The sequence below is a fragment of the Lichenostomus cassidix genome, chromosome 2 (genome assembly GCF_008360975.1).
Source record: "Lichenostomus cassidix isolate B80296 chromosome 2, HeHo_3.0, whole genome shotgun sequence".
Lineage (NCBI taxonomy): Eukaryota > Metazoa > Chordata > Aves > Passeriformes > Meliphagidae > Lichenostomus > Lichenostomus cassidix.
The window spans coordinates 131818357-131836586 of NC_139482.1; the positions used below are offsets into that span (position 1 = coordinate 131818357).

General features: G+C 42.8%; 2 protein-coding genes across 4 annotated transcripts in view; both read left to right on the forward strand.

Annotated features, from left to right (window-relative positions):
* The window catches only part of BAALC (BAALC binder of MAP3K1 and KLF4), a 37260-nt gene extending 30298 nt beyond the window's left edge, over window positions 1-6962 (forward strand). The window contains exons 5-6 of the transcript XR_014850227.1: window positions 2650-2847; window positions 3566-6962. The gene's annotated coding sequence lies outside the window, so the exon portion shown is untranslated. The remainder of the gene's footprint in view (window positions 1-2649; window positions 2848-3565) is intronic.
* Window positions 6963-10661: 3699 nt separating this feature from the next.
* FZD6 (frizzled class receptor 6) overlaps window positions 10662-18230 on the forward strand; it is a 28535-nt gene continuing 20966 nt past the window's right edge. Inside the window, exons 1-2 of one of the 3 annotated variants that reach the window (XM_085053365.1) lie at window positions 10662-10796; window positions 11290-11670. In XM_085053365.1, coding sequence (XP_084909491.1) covers window positions 11491-11670 — 180 coding nt within the window. In that variant the 5' untranslated portion in view covers window positions 10662-10796; window positions 11290-11490. Of the gene's footprint in view, window positions 10903-10987; window positions 11136-11289; window positions 11671-18230 lie in introns of those variants that run through there. The other 2 variants (XM_085053366.1, XM_085053367.1) reach the window with 2 other exon arrangements.

Sequence of the window (18230 nt, forward strand, 5' to 3'; positions counted from 1 at the left end):
ATAGCTAAGCAGCAGCCTATTCTTTATCAGCTATGAGGCACTGTCAAATACAAAAGGCATGAAAATATTGATGGTCATCTGTATCTGGTTTTACCAGGAAATTAAATACAGAGCTTGCTCATGCAAGGCAGATAGAACTTTCCAGGTCACATTTAGTAAGTGGCCTAATGTTCAGTTTGCCTGACTCAAGGGCTGATTTGAACCTAAATCACTGGGTGTTGTTGCTTGTCCATGTCCCTAAACCAGCCCTTCTGCAGTGCAGTAGCAGTTAGACACATTATTATACTACTGAGAGCATATTTTTACCAATTCAGACATAGGCCTGGCAAAACTAAAGCTCATGATCACAACTGCCAAACACAGGAGCAAAATTAGTTCTCTTTAATTCACCGAGCAGCCACAATTCCAAATAGTATCATCACCTCTGGGAACTGTGAGGATGTAGGAAATTCAATATTAATGTACACGTATAGTGTCCTATGCAAATGATATTATTTATTCATATTTCTGATTCAAAACCATCTTTCAGAAGAACTAATCATTGTAGAGGCAAACACTTTATACTCACTCCTGCTCTAGCTGGGATTTCACACCTGATAAGGATTTTCTATCTCTTGTCTGTGCCTGATACTACAGCAATCTTTTGACAATTCTAGAAGATTAATTAACAAATACAACAGAATAGCTTCCAGAGTATATATTAGGGCACAATTTTCCAGCAGGAAATTGCTGTCATTATTGCTGCTCATCTCTCTGCACAATGTCTTTTCTTACAATGTGTTAATTACTTGCATCCATGAGAAAATAGTTTCTTATGCCTTCACCATATAGGTATTTTTCAGTTTTGTCTGATAAGCTCTCACTGGTATTTCATATTACAAGTGCATTTTTATCACAGGGTGAATTTATGCTGCCAAATCCCTCACCTCCAATACCTGCCCCTGGACCCTAGTCCGACCTGCACTGCATGCATGGCACAGGTGCATGTTGACTCCTGGTGAACACACAAGAACAAAACAACCAGTACCCTCTAGAATGAAACTGTGCTGGTCCAAGACCTCTCCAGTTGCATATTTATAGTCTCTTCTTATTAACTCAGGATATCTTCATTTATGTCTGTTCAGTTCTTTGAACTGTTTCTCTTTAAATTCAAATGGGGTTGATCCCACATACTTGAACAATCAGTGCCACTGCATCCATAGATATATTTCTGTGCTCTCAAAAACCTGTGGGAGATTTGCTTGAGCAAGTCCAGGTGACCACTTTTTTTGACATGTGTAGTATAATAAAATATATCTTGACAGTGCTCTCAGATTGCCTGTTGTACTCTTAGAAAAGTAAGAGAAAACCTTCCACCTCTGCCAGGCATTTGGGATGTTTTGAGGTCAAAAGAAGTAATGATTTCCATCTTCACATGACAGACAAGTTTAATCTTTGCTTAGTCACACCAGTGCAACTTAATATAAACTGTTTCTACTCTATGATTGTTTTCCATATCTCTAAAATAGCTGTTTGAAACTCAGTGGGGATAGGTCCACATGATATCTTTCTCCCTCCATTAACTGACCATTTGGCTTGCACTTAGCAGAGGTAAGTTTTAATTCAAGAAACACTGATTTCCATTTCTACTAAGACCATTGTCTACTTTGTTAGCATAAAGGCTTTAAAGTCAGTATGTCTTGCACACTCTATACACTTTATATTGACAATGTGATATAAAGTGACTTAACTGTGGGCTAAAATCAGTGGATTTGTATTTTTTCCTACGGTTTTGTTTATGTAATTTTATACAACATAAACGTAAATTTTCTATAATTTTAGACAATATTTTAGAAACAATTTTTATACCAAAACCCAAAAGTTTTCAGTGTTTATTAGTGAGCCTCTGGCTTCATTCAAGCAACATGCTGCTGCTGTTCTCCTACAATAGTCCACCATCTAGAAGAAACCATGTCACTTTACCTCAAATTAGTATGAAAGTAGAAAGCTCTAGAAATGTAGGTTTGATTTTCTTCCCTTTTTATTCCTTTCAAATTCAGAAACAGGTTAAAACCAGTACTTGAACTGACACAGCCAGAGCTCCTGAATATAAAGAAACTTTTGATTCTTACAAATTGGTAGCAATTTGAGAATTCGTTCCTGGCATTCAACAGTTTCACTCACACAGTTCTTGTAGAACCCAAACAAAAGCTTAGATGAATTATTAATTTTACTCCCAGTAGTGTAGAGACCTTGTATTTGCTAGTGGCTGAGGAAAAGACATAATACAATTGGCAGAGATGCAGAAACATGTATATCTTGCCAGAAAAGGCACAGAGAGGAGAATGGAACAGGGGAAACCTACAAAATATGAAATTATGGAAATGTCAATCCTTTGGATTAAATCCTTATGCTAATTATATCTGTGTAAATCAATGAATACATAAAAATTTTGATATGATAACAGAACTTGTTCTTTGTCTTCTAGTAAAATTGTATCAGTTTTAGAATAAATTACTCCACAACATTTGTTTAAACAGTTTCACCTGAGTTTTTCCAAGGAATTTGAATTCATTTGGTGCAAAATATAATGAGGCGTGTGTTAGTATAATGCAAGTGCAAAGAGGAGAATAGAAAAAAATGCTCTCTTTGTCTGTTATTTTATTTCAGTCCCTTTGTTCAAGAGCAAATAACTGCTCAAGTGATGAAGAATGAAGTTTCTAAGTACTTATGCTAGCTGTTTTGGCATCTGATGCATGAAGAAGAGACAGTACAATTGGATTTATGAAGGATTTATTAATCCAAGGGCCAGACAGACAAATCCTAGTAACATTATTCCAATGGCATTTCCATCAGAAATTGAATTGGGTGAGTTAAACTGCTTTTTTACTTGTCTATACATTTTGCTCTAGTGACATTTTGAAAGGGTCCCAGGAGGTATTTTACAATACCTTTGGTATGGAATTTCTTTCCCTTTCTGACCTCTGTAAACAAGGTTGCCATCTCTAGATGTCCCTGCTCCTCTTTACATGGATGGGTTGGCCCACTCCTTTAAGTGCTGTCAATAACCTTAGGTCTGGAGCAGCTGCCAGCTATAATCAGCCTCTCCATCTAGCTGCTCAGTAGATCTATGGCCTCTACTTCTATGCTGGGATTGTTTTGCCTATCTTCACTTTTCACCATTAAAGTCATTGGTTCTACAGAATTATACCGTTGTGAAATTAGACCAGAGAATGTAGTTCCAAATTTACCCCTAAATGCAGCCATGAAAAACAATGTTCCAGGAGAATGTGTACTTCCAGCATAACATGATCCAAATTGAACCTTTTCGATAGTTCTTAAACTGCCTGAAAGTTTAAGTAAAGGATCATCAGTGCATGAGGTGACAATTGGTGGCACAGGGTGACTCACTCTGGTCTTTTGTGCCCATGTGGCCCAGCACTGGTAGAAATGCAATTTATTTCAGCGCACGACTAAAAGCCCTGAGTCAGACTTGCAAAACAGTTAAATACAACAATGAACAGTTATCCATTGCTAAATCATTGTCCTCTGCTACTGGGAGGCTCTGAATTGTGATCTGTTGCAGGACAAGCGCATCACATCATGCACAAGAGTGTCTCCATGGAAGGAAACATGGATATCTCTATCATTCAAGGGTAGTTTGGGTCCTCTGAGGAGAAAGAAAATGATGATGATTAGGCTGCTGTTGGCAAGGAAGGCCCGAGAATTTTCCCACAAACCCTACGAGTCTCACAGAAGGTCTCTAGGATCCAGGAATTGATAGCACGAGTGCCTTTCACTTTCCCTTTGTAATAAGGAATATTCTATGGGTATTTCTCTGCCATGTTCCCTGTTTGGAAAACAAGACCACAGGCCTTTATGACCCAGTGCTCTGAGAAGAGTGGGTTAGGATTCCTGTGTCACAGACAGGCATAAATCCCAGCTGGTATCTCAGGCTTCCCTTCTCTTGTTGCTTACATGGCACACTTTTGCTTTGCTTTGCCATTTTGGATGCTTTCTAAGATCCTTAGCAAATGCCCATAGCTGAACTTTATAAGTTCCATCCCCACCCAGCAAGTAAAGTCTCACCCAGCCTCCTCTACACTCTTCTCAGAGAAGCAAAGAGCCTCCTGGCTTTTCTCCTCTGCTTCTCATCCTTATGCCTTGGAGAATCCTGTTCCTCTGTTCCTCCTCCATTGGCTCCTGGCCTTCCTTCTCTATCCGAAGCTTTAATTTTTGCCTTTTGGCCTCGTCTTTCACCTTCAGTTGAACACACTCAGTTATGTCAGAAAGCCCAAGAAGGGAAATGAAGGCACAAACATGAAAGCAGTACACTTTGTACAAACATGATGTGAAAATACATAAGAGAGTTGTGGTTAGCCCCTTGTCTGCCTCCTTGGTTCTCAAATTGTCTATTGTCATAGTTGATGATATCTGTCAATTACTGAAACTCTGGCATGCCAGGTGGGAAGACAAATTGGAATGTTAACTAGATGTAGTCAAAAAAATGCATTTTTATGGTTAGACTCAATTCCTTGCTAATTAAGTATTTTTTTTCTGTTTATGACCCACTGAGATTACTACTGACACATACAAAAACCTTTCCTATCTCATTAATTATTGGCTTTGTCTATTTTAATTCTTTTGTCTGACAATATTCCACGTCCCCCATCCCTGCAGGTGTTAAAGGCCAGGTTGGATGGGGCTCTAAGAAACCTGGTCTAGTTGAAGATGTCCTTGCCCATGGCAGGGGAGTTGAAACTAGATGACCTTTAAGACCCCCTTACAACCCAAACCATTCTATAATTCTATGATTTTTTTTTTTCTGCCATAATTTGTATTTGAGATGCTTTCACAATCACACAGTTGTCTCCATAATCAGACTACAGATCCCTGGATGGAAAGGCTTCATTTCCAGACATTGACAGGTGATATAATGGTATGTCTTAAACATCAAGGATGAAACAATATGGAAGGAGACTAAGAAAATGAGGTTCATATAATTTGGAAGTCTTAACAGTGGTCAGCACTATCTCCCAGAACATGGTATAACTGGTTTCAGAACCCTATTTTGCAAATCTTAATTTAAAACAGTAATGCTGACACAAGTCCTGGAGTGTAGCAAGTTTTATTAACCTGAGAAATGAGTTCTTATGTGGTTATACTTACTGTAAGATCTAAAGTGTGACTCATTTTTGTATTCTGCATTGATCTCAGGCAAAACTATATGTCTCAGCTGAAAACATATTTAGTATTCTGCATGATGCTTCCATTTATAATAGCTCAGGAGCACCTGCAAAGAGGCTTAGGAAAAGCATTATTTCTGAGCATTAAAAATATTATTAAAATAATACTTTGTTATCATAAACAGTGACCAAAAAATGACAGACAACAACTTGCTGTTTTATTTGTGAAGATAATGGATGCAGTGATCATGACACTTTCTAATTAGTTTTTTACACATTAACAATAACTTTACTTCACAGGATTTAAAAGAAATGTTATCAGAGGAATTGTGAAGCAATGAAAATGAAAAATTGGTGCTTCTTATCTGAACTTCTTCCTTCACATTTTAGCAAATCATAAATCTGCCTCTCCAGAAATCCCACTGGGATGAGGTGCTGAGAAGATGTACTTACTGGCAGATCTGGGTTTTTTTGTGCAAGGTACTCTGTTACATATCTCCCCAGAACTTGGAAAGTCCCTGCAGGACAGGATTGTTATGATGAGGAGAGATGATGCATTAGCTGTTTATGGGATGGATATAATTACCAATGCCCTGGAACACTGCTGTGGATGCTCATTAGTCTGCCTTTAACAGGTTGACATGAATCACCTTGTAGTAGCCTCATCTGAACTTCCAAAACTATTGTTTTCTTTTATCTCTAGTATCCTCATGTTTCAATAAATATCTTGAACTACCAACCTAAAGAACAGCATTTGAAATACGTGTGAAGTCACTCCTGCTTTGCTAATTGCACATTGTATTGAAACAAACAGTTCAACTCAAGTTAATGCATTGATGTTTTGGAGGGAGCAAAACTGAAAGCTACAATATACCCTATTAAGCTAGGACTTTCTGCTTCGCTGTCAGAATCACCTATACCTTGCCTGTCCATTTTAACAGAGTGCTTAGTTTGTATCAGTCTTTTCCATAGGAAATTACTCATGCCCTGAAACACAGATTTCCTTTCCCCCAGTCTTTGTGACATTGTCTAAAGAGAGTACCTCTCCAGCCACAGAAGCAAAGAGATAAGAGGGGCTCCGTCAAGAAAAACAGTCACTGTTGCTGCTACTGTTACTGTGACCCGAGCAGACAGGCTGCAGATTTATCAGGAGTGAAGGCACCTGCTGAAAGTCCACAAGGAATGAAGTGTCCTTGGCCTTAAACTGTTAGGACAGTTTACTCTTTAAAGCTTATTTCCTGTTTGGTTTGCATCGTGCTTAACATCCGAGGCTAGGTGAGGTAACCTGTTTGGAAAGAAATATTATTAGCATAATCACTGTTTTATTAAAACAACGTTGTGGAGGCACTGTGTTGTCATTTACAGACAAATGAAGGATGAGATCTTTCCTGAGATCTTTCTTGCATCAAAGAAATCAACATATTCTTGTGTGTGGGTGCCACAACCCACACAGCTGTAATATTTTGAAGGACTAAAATCTAAATAAGACACTTTGTTCAGGGAGGAAGATGACACAGGTTCCAAGTACCCAGTAATGCGATTAGCACACGGCAATGCATCAATATTCTGGCTTTCTTGATATGATTCCTTCTCCAGTCTTCATTGCTGTAGTGAGTTGAGGTGGGTGGGTTACAGATTAAAGGCTTAATGGAAGAAAATGTGTTATAAACAAGGTTTAAGCTGATACAGCTGCACGAGGTTGCAGAATTACTCAGAAGCCATTAACTCATCAAAGACTGTATTTTCTAAATAATGGGAAATTACTGTAACACATCTTTGTGTTCTTCCTCACAAGTTTATGTGTTCAATAACAGGGTAGAGTTTTGACTTTGGAAAAACATTCTCTTCATAAACTATTACTGTAAACTAAAAAGTATAAATTATATCAATAATGCTGCTTTGTCTAGTTTTTTTCATTTCCAAAATGCATTTGAGAAAAAGACAATAACTACACTTTTCAATTCGAAGTTTCACAACAGGATTTATTGGTGCCATCTACTGGCTATTTACTCCTTTTAAATTTCAACAAATTATGAATAATGTGTTTTAAATGCAGAATAATAAGAACATTATGAGCATCATAACTGAATCAGCCAACATCAAACTATGTAATTGGCAAATCTGTAACATTTAAATTACATTAAGTCAAACATTGGTACAATGTTCCAACAGTGCAATTCAATTATGAAGCTTTTAGATGTGCCAAGAGGAGCAAGCTCGAGCCAGTGTACAAGTGCTCGTGTGCAGACTCCAAGCACTAACACCACACACATCTTCCTGGTGTGTCAGAGGAAGGCTTCTCCTCACAACTGCCAAACATTTGAGATCCCTCCTCCCTAAGGCATGAGCATGTGGGGCACTAACATGTTCATGCAGCAGGTAAACATGGTCACATTGCTGTTTGCCTTTGCTGGAGGGACGTTCCAACAAAAAATTTGATAGAGAAAATGGTGCCTTAGCTCATAGCCCAAGCAAATTGTGAATGTTTCTGCTGAGGGTGGGTTTAAGCAAGCTGGATGGCGCATGGGCATGGAGGGAATGGCACACAGCCAGTTCCACCACATCCATTGCGAAGATGGTAGGAGCAAGCAGAGCTTGAGAGGGATCTGCTGTGTGCCACTGCTGCATCCCCTTCCACTAAATTTGTTGAAAGGCATCTGAAGATGACCTAGGATTTAAATAAGGCTTTAAGTCACTTATGCTTTTTGTAGTAAAAAATTTTAAACTATAATTGTTTGAGGCAGTGTCAGGGAAAGATCAGCAAATCAATATTAACTGGAATGTTAACAATATCTCCAGTGCCAGGTGAGAAAAGTATTTACTCATCCAAGTAGCTGCATCCCTAATCAGCAATATATCTGAGCACATGATCAAAATACTTAATCACACTTAAAGGTGCTTTGCTAGATACCAGTGAGAGTGCTCACATTTCCTACTCTGGTTAGTCAAGACCTTAATAGAGCCAGAAACAAATATATTTAGATCACGGCTCTGAGAACCAACCTCTGGAATAACTTGCTTAGCAACTACGTTGTGAGCAAAGAAAGTATGTTAGTAGTTTAAAAAAAGGGTTCATGCTTCCTGTTCTCTGCCTTTCCCTGTCATCTAACAAAAACGTGAGAGTCTTCGGGGAAAGAAAAGAATGTTACTTAGCCATATCTATTTTTCAGAAATTTATGTGCAAAAATGCATTCTGATGGAACAAATTAAGTAATTACTTTATATAATGCTGCGTTTATACATTATGGTACTAGTACAGCTTACAGCTAAGGCTGCAAAACTCCTGATAATACCCTATTTTCAGATGCTTGCTCCTTTAACAAATGTTTGTGGTTTGGCTGAAATTTCCTCACCCTGGATCTTTGTCTGGTTTTTCAGCAAAATTTCACATTAAGTTGAAATCATTAAAATCATGCAAGACATGCTGGTTTTCCCATATTAAAATTGTAACAGAAGTTTGTCTGAGAATTTGTCAACACTATACACTGGGAAGCAGAGACTTTTCCCTTGGTATAGATGGTCCTAGATAGTTGTCCTGCCATTCCCATGAAATGCCTATAGACTTAGTCAATGGAACTAGAAAGGAAAGTGAGTTAATTAGAAATCTGGTGGAGTGTGAATCTGCACTGAACAGGTTTTGTCCCTGCAAGGTTTCAGTGTGTCTGATGCTGTTCCCAGAGCTCAGAGCAACTCTACAACTTCATCAAGGGCTGAGCAAGAACTTCCCAATGTCTTCTGCAGAAGTGGAGTGGACAAACTGTCCCTTGGATGCTCCCAAGGCTCTCACTGCCAGACCCCTAGAGTATGCAGCCTCTCAGAGCTCATGAAAAGAAAAATGTATTATTTCTAGAATGGGAAGAGTTACTGAGAGAGACTAGGACAGAAGCCAGCTGGAAGATGAGAACTGAATCAATGACAAAAGATAATGTAGGTGAGTGTTACCATACAGTACATACATTAACTTCCTCAACTTGCAAATAACATTTAATTTAACATAATTTGCTTGTTTGTACAGAAAATTCAATTCCAGGTATCAAGTTACTCCATGTGCTCAAGTGGCAGATCTACATGGATAAGCAGCAGCTAAGCATGATCCTCCTCATGATTCATAGAGGTGCTAAAATGGTTTGGTGCAAGGGAATCTGGAGGAGTTTTGTGTTTCTGTAGGGTTACACAGGCAATGACACACAAAATTTCTGCATGAATAGAGAGCTTCTGGATGCTTATTGTCCTCTGAATAACCATGTGCAGGTTCACACTCTCCACAATCCATGGATGGATTCTCTGGATAAATGCGCCAGACTGCACAGACTATCTCGGGGTTCATTAGAAGAGAGGCAGTGCTGCTTGAACATCATCAAACCATTCCTAAATCTGGTTTGCATGTCTCGGCATCTGGTGTTTCCTGTTCCAGTCCTGAAGCGTGGAGCAACTTGCATGGCTGAACAGCAGCCTGATGAGACCTTGGGTGGCTCCATGCTGAGAAATTTGGTCACCTCTGCTTGGTAACCTTCAGCATTTCTATAGTTAGGACTCATTAGCTCAGGCCTGTCTTTGTGAACGTGGTTGAGCACTACTGGCCAGTACTTGTCTGGTATTTGTGGTCTCAGCCAGCAGCAGGTGTGGGAGCAGTAGGAGAACAGTTCACACATCCTCGAGCTGGGTGTCTGGAACACAGCAGTAGTCTGAGCACCAAAGTCACCACAATGCTCCTCCTTTGCTTGAATAATCATTTTGCTTCGTTCTCACCACAGCATCCCTTTCCTCAGCAGATACTTCAGATTACTTCCCTTTCTTTCATTAAATTCAACCACTAAACATCGATTTCTAATATCAATGTCTCCCTGCGCTGTAGCCTTACCTACTGAGTGCTCGCACCCGCCGTCTCCTGAGGATTCGGGCCTTTTGCAGGACGGTGGCAGCACGGGTGGCAGTAAAAGTGCCGGTGAAAGCAGCAGCAGGGGTGGCAGTGAAGGTGGCAGTGAAGGTGGCAATGAAAGTGGCAGCGAAGGTGGCAGCGAAGGTGGCAGCCAGGGTGGCAGTGAAGGTGGCAGTGAAGGTGGCAGCGCGGCACCGGCCGCCCTGTCCCGCGGAGACCTCCCGTGTGGGAGACCTCAGAGGCCAAGGTGCGTTTGGAAACAAACCTCAAGATCGCTTCCAACGGCGGGACAGGTTCATGTCCCGAACTCGAATGTCTGTAAACTGCCGTCACTGTTTATACAGTGCATTACAGAGGTGTTTAGGAAAACCCCAACGCCGAGTCTGTTTGAAGGGCTTTTCACGCCGTTCGTGTCTGTGCTACCGTCCCGGGCCCTTCTCAGCCGGGGCTCCTCCTGCTCGCCAGGCGCGCTGGCACAGCTCGCACCGCCCCGGAGCCCCGGCCACAGGCAGGATCGCTGCTCGCCTCAGCCCGGCAGCCCCAGCTCGGGCCCCGCCCGCCGCCACCGGCCCCCGGCCCCGCCCGCCGCCACCGGCCCCCGGCCCCGCCCGCCGCCACCGGCCCCCGGCCCCGCCCGCCGCCACCGGCCCCCGGCCCCGCCGGGGCGGGAAGGTGCGGCCGTCCCGCCCCGCCCGCCAGACGCCACATCCTGCAGGTGCCGCGGGGCGGCCATCGCGGAGGGGCCGCTGCCGGTGAGTGCGGCGGGCGGCGGGTCGGGCCCCGTCCCGTCTCGTCCCGGGGAGCGGTGACTCCGAACCGGAGCGTCGCCGCGGGGTGGCCGCCCGGAGGCGGGTCCCGGTGAGGGGGCGGCGGGGGCGCGGCCCGGGCGTGGCGGGGATGCGGCGCCGGGGCAGCGCCTGGCGAGCCGCGGGTCCTGGGCCGACTGCACCGCCGGGCCCGCGGGCACCGCTTCCCAGGGCGGGGCTGGGAACGGGGCGCTGGGAGCGGCGGTGCCTCCGGGGCCCCGGCGGGAGCGGAGGGCGAACGCGCCTCTCCCGGAGCGCGGCTGCGCTCACCGCGGCCCCGGCGGGGTGTGTGGGGCCGGGGAGGGCCGGGGGACACCGGGCCGGCGGAGCTGCCCTCTCGCCTGCGGGCCGGCGGGGAGCTGAGCTTGGCCTTCGGACGGGTGGTCGCGGTCGGGTTGTTTCTGCTCTTCACTTTCCTGTCCTGTTTCTGCACGTACAGGCTCGAAGAAGAAGGGATTTAGTAAAATCGCGCTCAGCCAAAATGGGGCAATACCTCAAGCAGCTGTGAGGAGTCTGATTGTGTGCCTTACTGCCTTGCGCTGGAGCCAGCAGAGGAAGATGTGTGCTTTTATCCTTGTGCAACGCCAGTCTGTATAACTACTGAACAGAGCAATGTGCTGAAGCTGGAGATCCTAACAAAATGGGAGCACTTGTGTTCTCTGCGATTTGCAGTTTACTTCTAGCTATGGTGCGAGGGCACAGCTTATTCACATGTGAGCCAATTACTATTTCCAGATGTTCAGGAATGCCTTACAATATGACTTTTTTCCCAAACATCATGGGACACTATGATCAGGACACGGCTGCTCGCAAAATGGACGTAAGTTCTCCCCACCCCACTGTAGTATGTAACAAATTTGCCATTAAGGAATTATTTGGGATACCTGTTGCTCTGAATGACAAGGCAGATAATGTTTACTGAGTAGATGCTTTTTCAGAGTGTCCTAGAGCTCCTTGGTTGTATAAGCACTATGTAAGGGACCTACTGATTTCCTCCCTCCACCCTGCCTTGGATCCTGTATGAGAGTGGAAGAGGAATGGGTGTAGCCCAGCATTGTGGCTATTCAAAGCATTTTGGCAAAGCTGATCATGTATAGCTCAGGCACCTTACTGTTGTGCAGAGCAATTGTTGAAATTCTCAGGGGAAATAGTTTATTATATCCTGGCCCACCTGAACTCAGTGCAAAAATCATGTTTAGAAGATGCTCTTTGGTCTTCTCTCAGCTTACATCAACTGAAGAGAAGCACCTGAAGTTATTCTTAGCCCTGTTCTCCATTGTGGCTTTTGCATTCTGTTGTCTTCTGACTGGATGGTGAAACTTCTGACTGAAAGAGCAACTTCACTCTTTTAAGCTGAAAATAAGCACTGTTCTTACCTGAACCAACTCTAAGTGTGGCTCCCTTGAGAATATGCCACGTTGTGGAAAGGCTTTGCTGGTAGCAATACCTGTAAAGGGTGAGAGCCTCTCTGGGTGAGAGGCTTGTAAAACAAGTTTTAAACCTGTTTTAATAATGGCTTTTCAGTGGTAAGGGGAGGGGGAAAATCTTAACACAGGTCTTGAAAAGCTCAGTGTCTTGTGTTATGCAGACAGTGAAACAGAAGTGAGGTGAATACTAAGTTTCTGTTTTTTAAAAAAATTTATATGTGGTGTTGGAGGTACTGCTACTGAAATCTTATTTGCATACTCTTTACTGAGCTTGGAGGAGGAGCATGGCTCAGTTGCCAAAACATGCTTTTAGTGTTGCTTGGGATAATCACGATTCCCTGTTTGGCCACCAGCTGTCAGCCTGCAATGGCACAGGCTTTGGTCTCATACTGATTTTGTCAGCCCGGTGTAGATGTATGGGAAATTCTGGTATTGAATGTTGAGCCATCTCTATGCAAGCAACTGAATTCAGCTGCATATCTCTGACAGATTGGGGGCTTTTAAGTTGGAAGGCAGGCTATAGGATTCAGTTGTGAATTGTGAAGTGCCTTTTCTGGTCATTTGTCAGGAATGCTTCCTGCAGTGCCTGCCACTTTGTCTCCTCAGGTACTGCTGCTGCTTCTTACTTGGTGTGCCTTAGCTGCAGCCGTTGAGCCAACGCTTGTCGGAATTTATGCCTTCCAGTCATGCTGCTGTTAGGGCAGAGAGACCACAGAGCCATTTTTATTAGGTTGCTATGACTGACTTTTCTCAACTGTCAGTAGCTTGTGCCTAGCGCATGTATGGAGGGAGTTCCATCTGGGAAGGATACATGGCTTACATTATATATAGCTACTTACCTTCTTGCATAGCTATTTCATTAAAAGTTGCCTGGCATTGAGAAGTTTTGTTGTTTTCTGTTTCCATCCTGTCACCTTGTAACCACCTCTGACTACTACTACAGTGGTTGATCACTACTCAGCCAACTGGCTGGGTGGCTGTGGGGAACAACAGTGTCTGTTAGGATTTGATTTCCCTGTCCTCTTTGATTTGCTTCCTAGTCTCCTGTCATTGCCACTGCCTGGCCTCTAATTTGGTATTTCTCACTACTATAGTGCTGTGCAGATATTTCTGAACTGCCTCTTGTGTGGTGGTCTGCGTGCCTTTATTTGTGGTCCAGCAGTGATGATGGATTGCTTGGTCAAAGTGAATTTTTAAGACAGCAGCTTTAGAAAGGGAGTTTGCTCCCATTCTGTGTTAAGCTAGTGTTGAATCTGCTGCTAGTGGTTAGATTCAGAATTAATATGGTAAAAGCTTATGGTGGTTCATTGCTGGGCCTTCTTTCTGAGAGGGACCAATGTGTACCAATGTCACTTACACACTTTGATGTCATTTGGCATGTTGTTTAGTAACAGCAGCAGTTTGTCCATAGTTGATTGCAACAGAGAAGCTTCTCAGGATTGTCAAAGGGTTCTGCATTTCAGGGGACTTGGTGTTGCAGCAGGGGAGGAAGAGTCACTGACTTCCGGAATAGTGTTTAATTTCATTTTGCAGCCATCAAGAGGTAGTGGGTTGGGAGGTGGAGGAGACTTCAGTTGTTTTAAGAGCTAGAATTTTTCTGTAATTTTCACTCCAAACTTTATTCATACCAAAGAAGGAATTTTAATAGCTTGTTTGCACTCCATAGGAGTGCTTTAGTTAGATCCTCAGAAGGAATGCAGAAAGGCTTTCTTTTTTAATTCTATGTTGTTCTACCCCTTCCCCTCTTCTCAAGACTGGACATGAGACTTAACATTTTAGCATGTAAGATCTCTTTGAGGTTGAGGCTTGCAGTATTTTGCTCCCTGTATCTTAACTGACTTTTGAGTAAGATGCTTAATCATGCAATCCTAAGGCACGAGGTAGAGACTTCTTCAAGAAATCAAAAATATTTTGTGCAGAGAGAGCTTTAATGTTAGCTCAATGTTATGTTTCTGTCCCCTCTGAAAACTTTTGGGGAGTGTTTACTCCCCAAAAGGACAAAGATTTGTCAAGGGGACAAGTCTCACCTGAAGGTGAAGTTCATTTTCCAAAACAGTGGTAACTCAACAGTGTCCCTCTCTGAAGGCTCTACGGGTGTGTTCTGCTGCAAGGGGGTGTTGTATAGCCAGAAGAACTGTGCTTTTCATCTGCTGGTGCACAAAGTCTTCTGTACAGTTTCTCTGCTCTCTGGGAAGGTGTTCAATTGGTATTTCTGGATGGTGTCTTCATAGAAATGCCCCAGGAGAGGATGATGTGGAGCTACTGTCTCAGGTAGCAGTTGTCTTTCAGGAAAGCAGCTGATACATGGTCTTACAATTCTGCCTCTTGTATCCCCTGTTCATAATGATGTACTATAAACCAGAACAGTGAAGCAGTAGAGCAGGAAAAATACTAACTCAGTGCTAGGGCCTCGGTTATGGACGTTCTGGCTAGTGAGGAATAGTCCTCTGGGATCTTATTTTCTGCAATAAAAAATATGTAATTTCCAGTTATTCTCTGCATTCACCCATTTATTTATTTAGTTTAATTCCAAGCTTTCAATTTGGCAGACTGAATTTTGGCTTCTTGAGTTTTGCTTTATATTTGGATAAGTTTTGTTTACACAACAAATGGTGATTTTAGGAAAGTAAAACTGCATGGGTTTGTGGTGTGAAGTTTTGTGTATGTTTGCTAAACAGCTGCATGGCTGTGGAATCGGATTATTTGCTGATGCCTAACATCTCTGCATCGCAAAGCAGTTCAACAGTAACACTGCTCTTGTTACTACTAGTTCAGGTTGGGAGATGGAAGATCTAGGGTTTGTCTGATGAGGAAAATAGGTGGACATGGCAGAAGATCGGGTTCATTACAGCTGTACTTAGATAAGTGTGACTCCCCCTCGTGGTCATCCACAAAAGCAAGTCACTTCTAATTACAAAGTAATTCCTACTTTAACTATCCTGGAATAGGTTGTCAACTGAAGGCATTATTCCAGCAAGGCAGAGAATATTACAGTGTTGAAACTTGCATTCATATCTGTTAATCTGTTCTGCTGCAGTTCTGCAATGTGCCCAAAGGAGACAAGACCTTAAGACTTCCTAATGTGGGCAAGATCCACAGGTCTGTAGAAGTACAAAGGGAAAAGGCTTGCTAGTGAGTTTTTAGTGCAGACTATAGAAAACACTGGAAAATGTTGCACAAAGAACAATAAAGTACCTCAGAGAGCCTGAAAAAATGATTCAGTAGTGAGTTTTCCATTCAGTTCTGAGTCCATGGCCATGTGCCAGGATATGTGTGTGCGTGTCTATGGAGAGTTATGTGCAGCTGGCTGCAGCAGTGGCAAAAATTGTGTAAGAACTGGGGTCGGTTTGAACCATTTGGAGGGGGTTAAAAAATACCTTCAGAAGTTTGACACTGAAGTTGCATGAGTTAAAATTTGTGATATATTGGCTTAATTTGTTTCTGCTAAATACAAATTTACAATTAATTCAATATAACAATACTTAAACAAACCTGGAAACTGGTGTCTGTGAGCTTAAATTGGTACGTCTGTGTGTATACACACAGGAAGGAGGAAGCTGTCTACCACTGTAGGTTGGGAGTTGTAGGGAAATAAGTGCTGTTTTGTGAGAAGGTTATTACTAGGATATCCTGCAAAATAGCACAGGTGTGAATTTACTTAATCTCTAGAGACAGCCATCTTTGCTACTCCCTTGTACTCCATATATGTGAGCAGTGCTTGGACTACTAGTACTTAAAACTTGGGGTTTAAATCTCAGCATCTCTTAGGAAAACAGTCAATATTCTCGATCTGCTTTGAGTTGTGTTTTGTCCCTGGTGTTGCCTCAGACCCTAAACTGGACAATGTGTGCAAAGGTGTGGACATTGTCCTGACGGAACAAGCACAAAGGACATTTTAATTCATATTTTATTTGTAACAATTTTGTTGTCTCTTTATCATGGTACTAAGGAGCAGGGAAGGCTTTTTACAAAAGTGGTAAATGTAGAACGTAATGTATTACTGTGTACAAACTGAGGTAAGTTTTTTAGCTTCTCAGAATGAAGTGGTGGTCACAAAAGATTGTGGTGATGAAACAGCTAAACTGATGCTTGTTAAATGGAAGTTGGCAGATGCCTAAGTATTTTTTATAGATGCTTCATATGGATCAAAGGAAACACAAGGTAATACAACTGACTTCTCTGCTGGGTATGTCTCTACCAAAACACGGAATAGTTAGACATGAGTAATTCTGTTTCGAGCATCCCCATGGTACTTGGAAAAAAGCATTGACTAAATGGTCAAAAACATATGAGTTATCTGTGTAATTGTATAAAGTACCATAAAAATTTGGGGTGTGTCTTCCTTTTTTATGCCCTCTTGCTCTCAGGTGTTCCAAAGAAACATACATAATCTTTAGTTCTTAGAGTGGTGCTTATAGTGTCATGCATAAACCATTTTTGCTGATTCCTATGAGTACAGTAAATTACAGCCACTAAGAAAGTATTTGTTGCCAGTAGTACTGAGGCCCTTCATCAAATGTGATTGGCTTGTGCAGACTGATTGAAAGCAGACAGGCCAATGTGTGTAATCCTTTTACCCTGGCTTTAAGCATATCAGTCATCTGCAACATCTGCTGCTGCTTTCTCTGAACAGCAGTACTTGTCCACTTGATAATGTGAATAGCACTGTGTTGCTCTTTGTGCTGCAAGGATGCTGTTTAGAATGCATGAGAGTCCAAAGTAATGCCTGCTTGAGGTGGTGGTGACAGTGGGATTCCCAAGAGCATCCTTTTTATCCATGTTCAGAGGCTCTGCCTACACTAGCAAGTAATTTAGTGTTGCAGGAGTGGATCACTAGGTGAAGTTGTCAGCACACTTCTTGCCTGTCTGCTGCCTGAGACAGAGGAGTTTGACTGTGGGCTAGATTTTGGCCAGTCTTGCTGTGCATGACTCAAGCTGGCCTGTGGAAGGCTGTCTTGCAGATCTTTCTCAACAGCAGACTTCTGGGAAATACTGTGATATCTTGTTTGTCTCCTGTGGATGTCTGTCCATTCTGCAGTGCCCTGGTTAATGTTCAAGTGTAGCTGCAAGCTGTGGTCATTTCTTAGTCTTGCTGTGCAGCCTTACATCTGATTTCCTCCTCTGCACATTCAAATCTGAAATGTGGTCACTGGTTAAACCAAGGCACCATAAGTGTGCAGTGATGGACTTAGTCCTGCGGCTGTAGCCTACTCCAAGGGGACAGCCGTGGATTAATGGAGTCATGCAAGCTTCCCTTCTATTATATAGAGAAGGAAACCAGGAACAGAGCTACTGAGTTTGGAACTCTTTGCCTTCATTGATAGGAGGCAGTTAGGGCTTGGAAGCTGAGCCATCTAGTGAGAACACATCATCCTTGGAGCTGGGGAAAGACAGCAGTCAGTACAAAGCTTTCAGACATAGAAAAGTGCAATTTCCAAATAATCTTAGTGTTTTTATGGAAGTGGCTGTTGCCCAGTGGAACCTTGAGTGTGAGCTTTACCTAGTCATTAGCAGATCAGATTAGGTAGGACAGGTCTGCTGAGGGTGCTGTGTGACCATGATTTGGAAGGTCATCTTCAGATACCTTTCTTTGAATAGTAGGCAAGTGGACAAAATTGTATATTGTTGTGTGCAGATGGTCCACACTGTTTTCCTTCTGCTGTCCATGAGTTGTCAAACTGTGTGGGATCAAGCAACTCAGTAACAGCTCACACCCAGTGCTTTGGCCCATGGCAGCTCTGGCAACAGCTACTGGATTGTCTTGAAGGCTTTGATGGACCAAGGTTCTCTGGTGGACATCTTTGCAAGGCTTGTGGTGTTCATGTCATCTTCAGATCTAGCCTAAGAATGGCAGAGCATCCTGATGTCTTTCTGAAGAGAGCTTTGTGGTGGTCAGGTGTGAGATGTTCTTTGTCCACAGTTCTACTGTGGACAAAGGAGGATGGATGGAGCT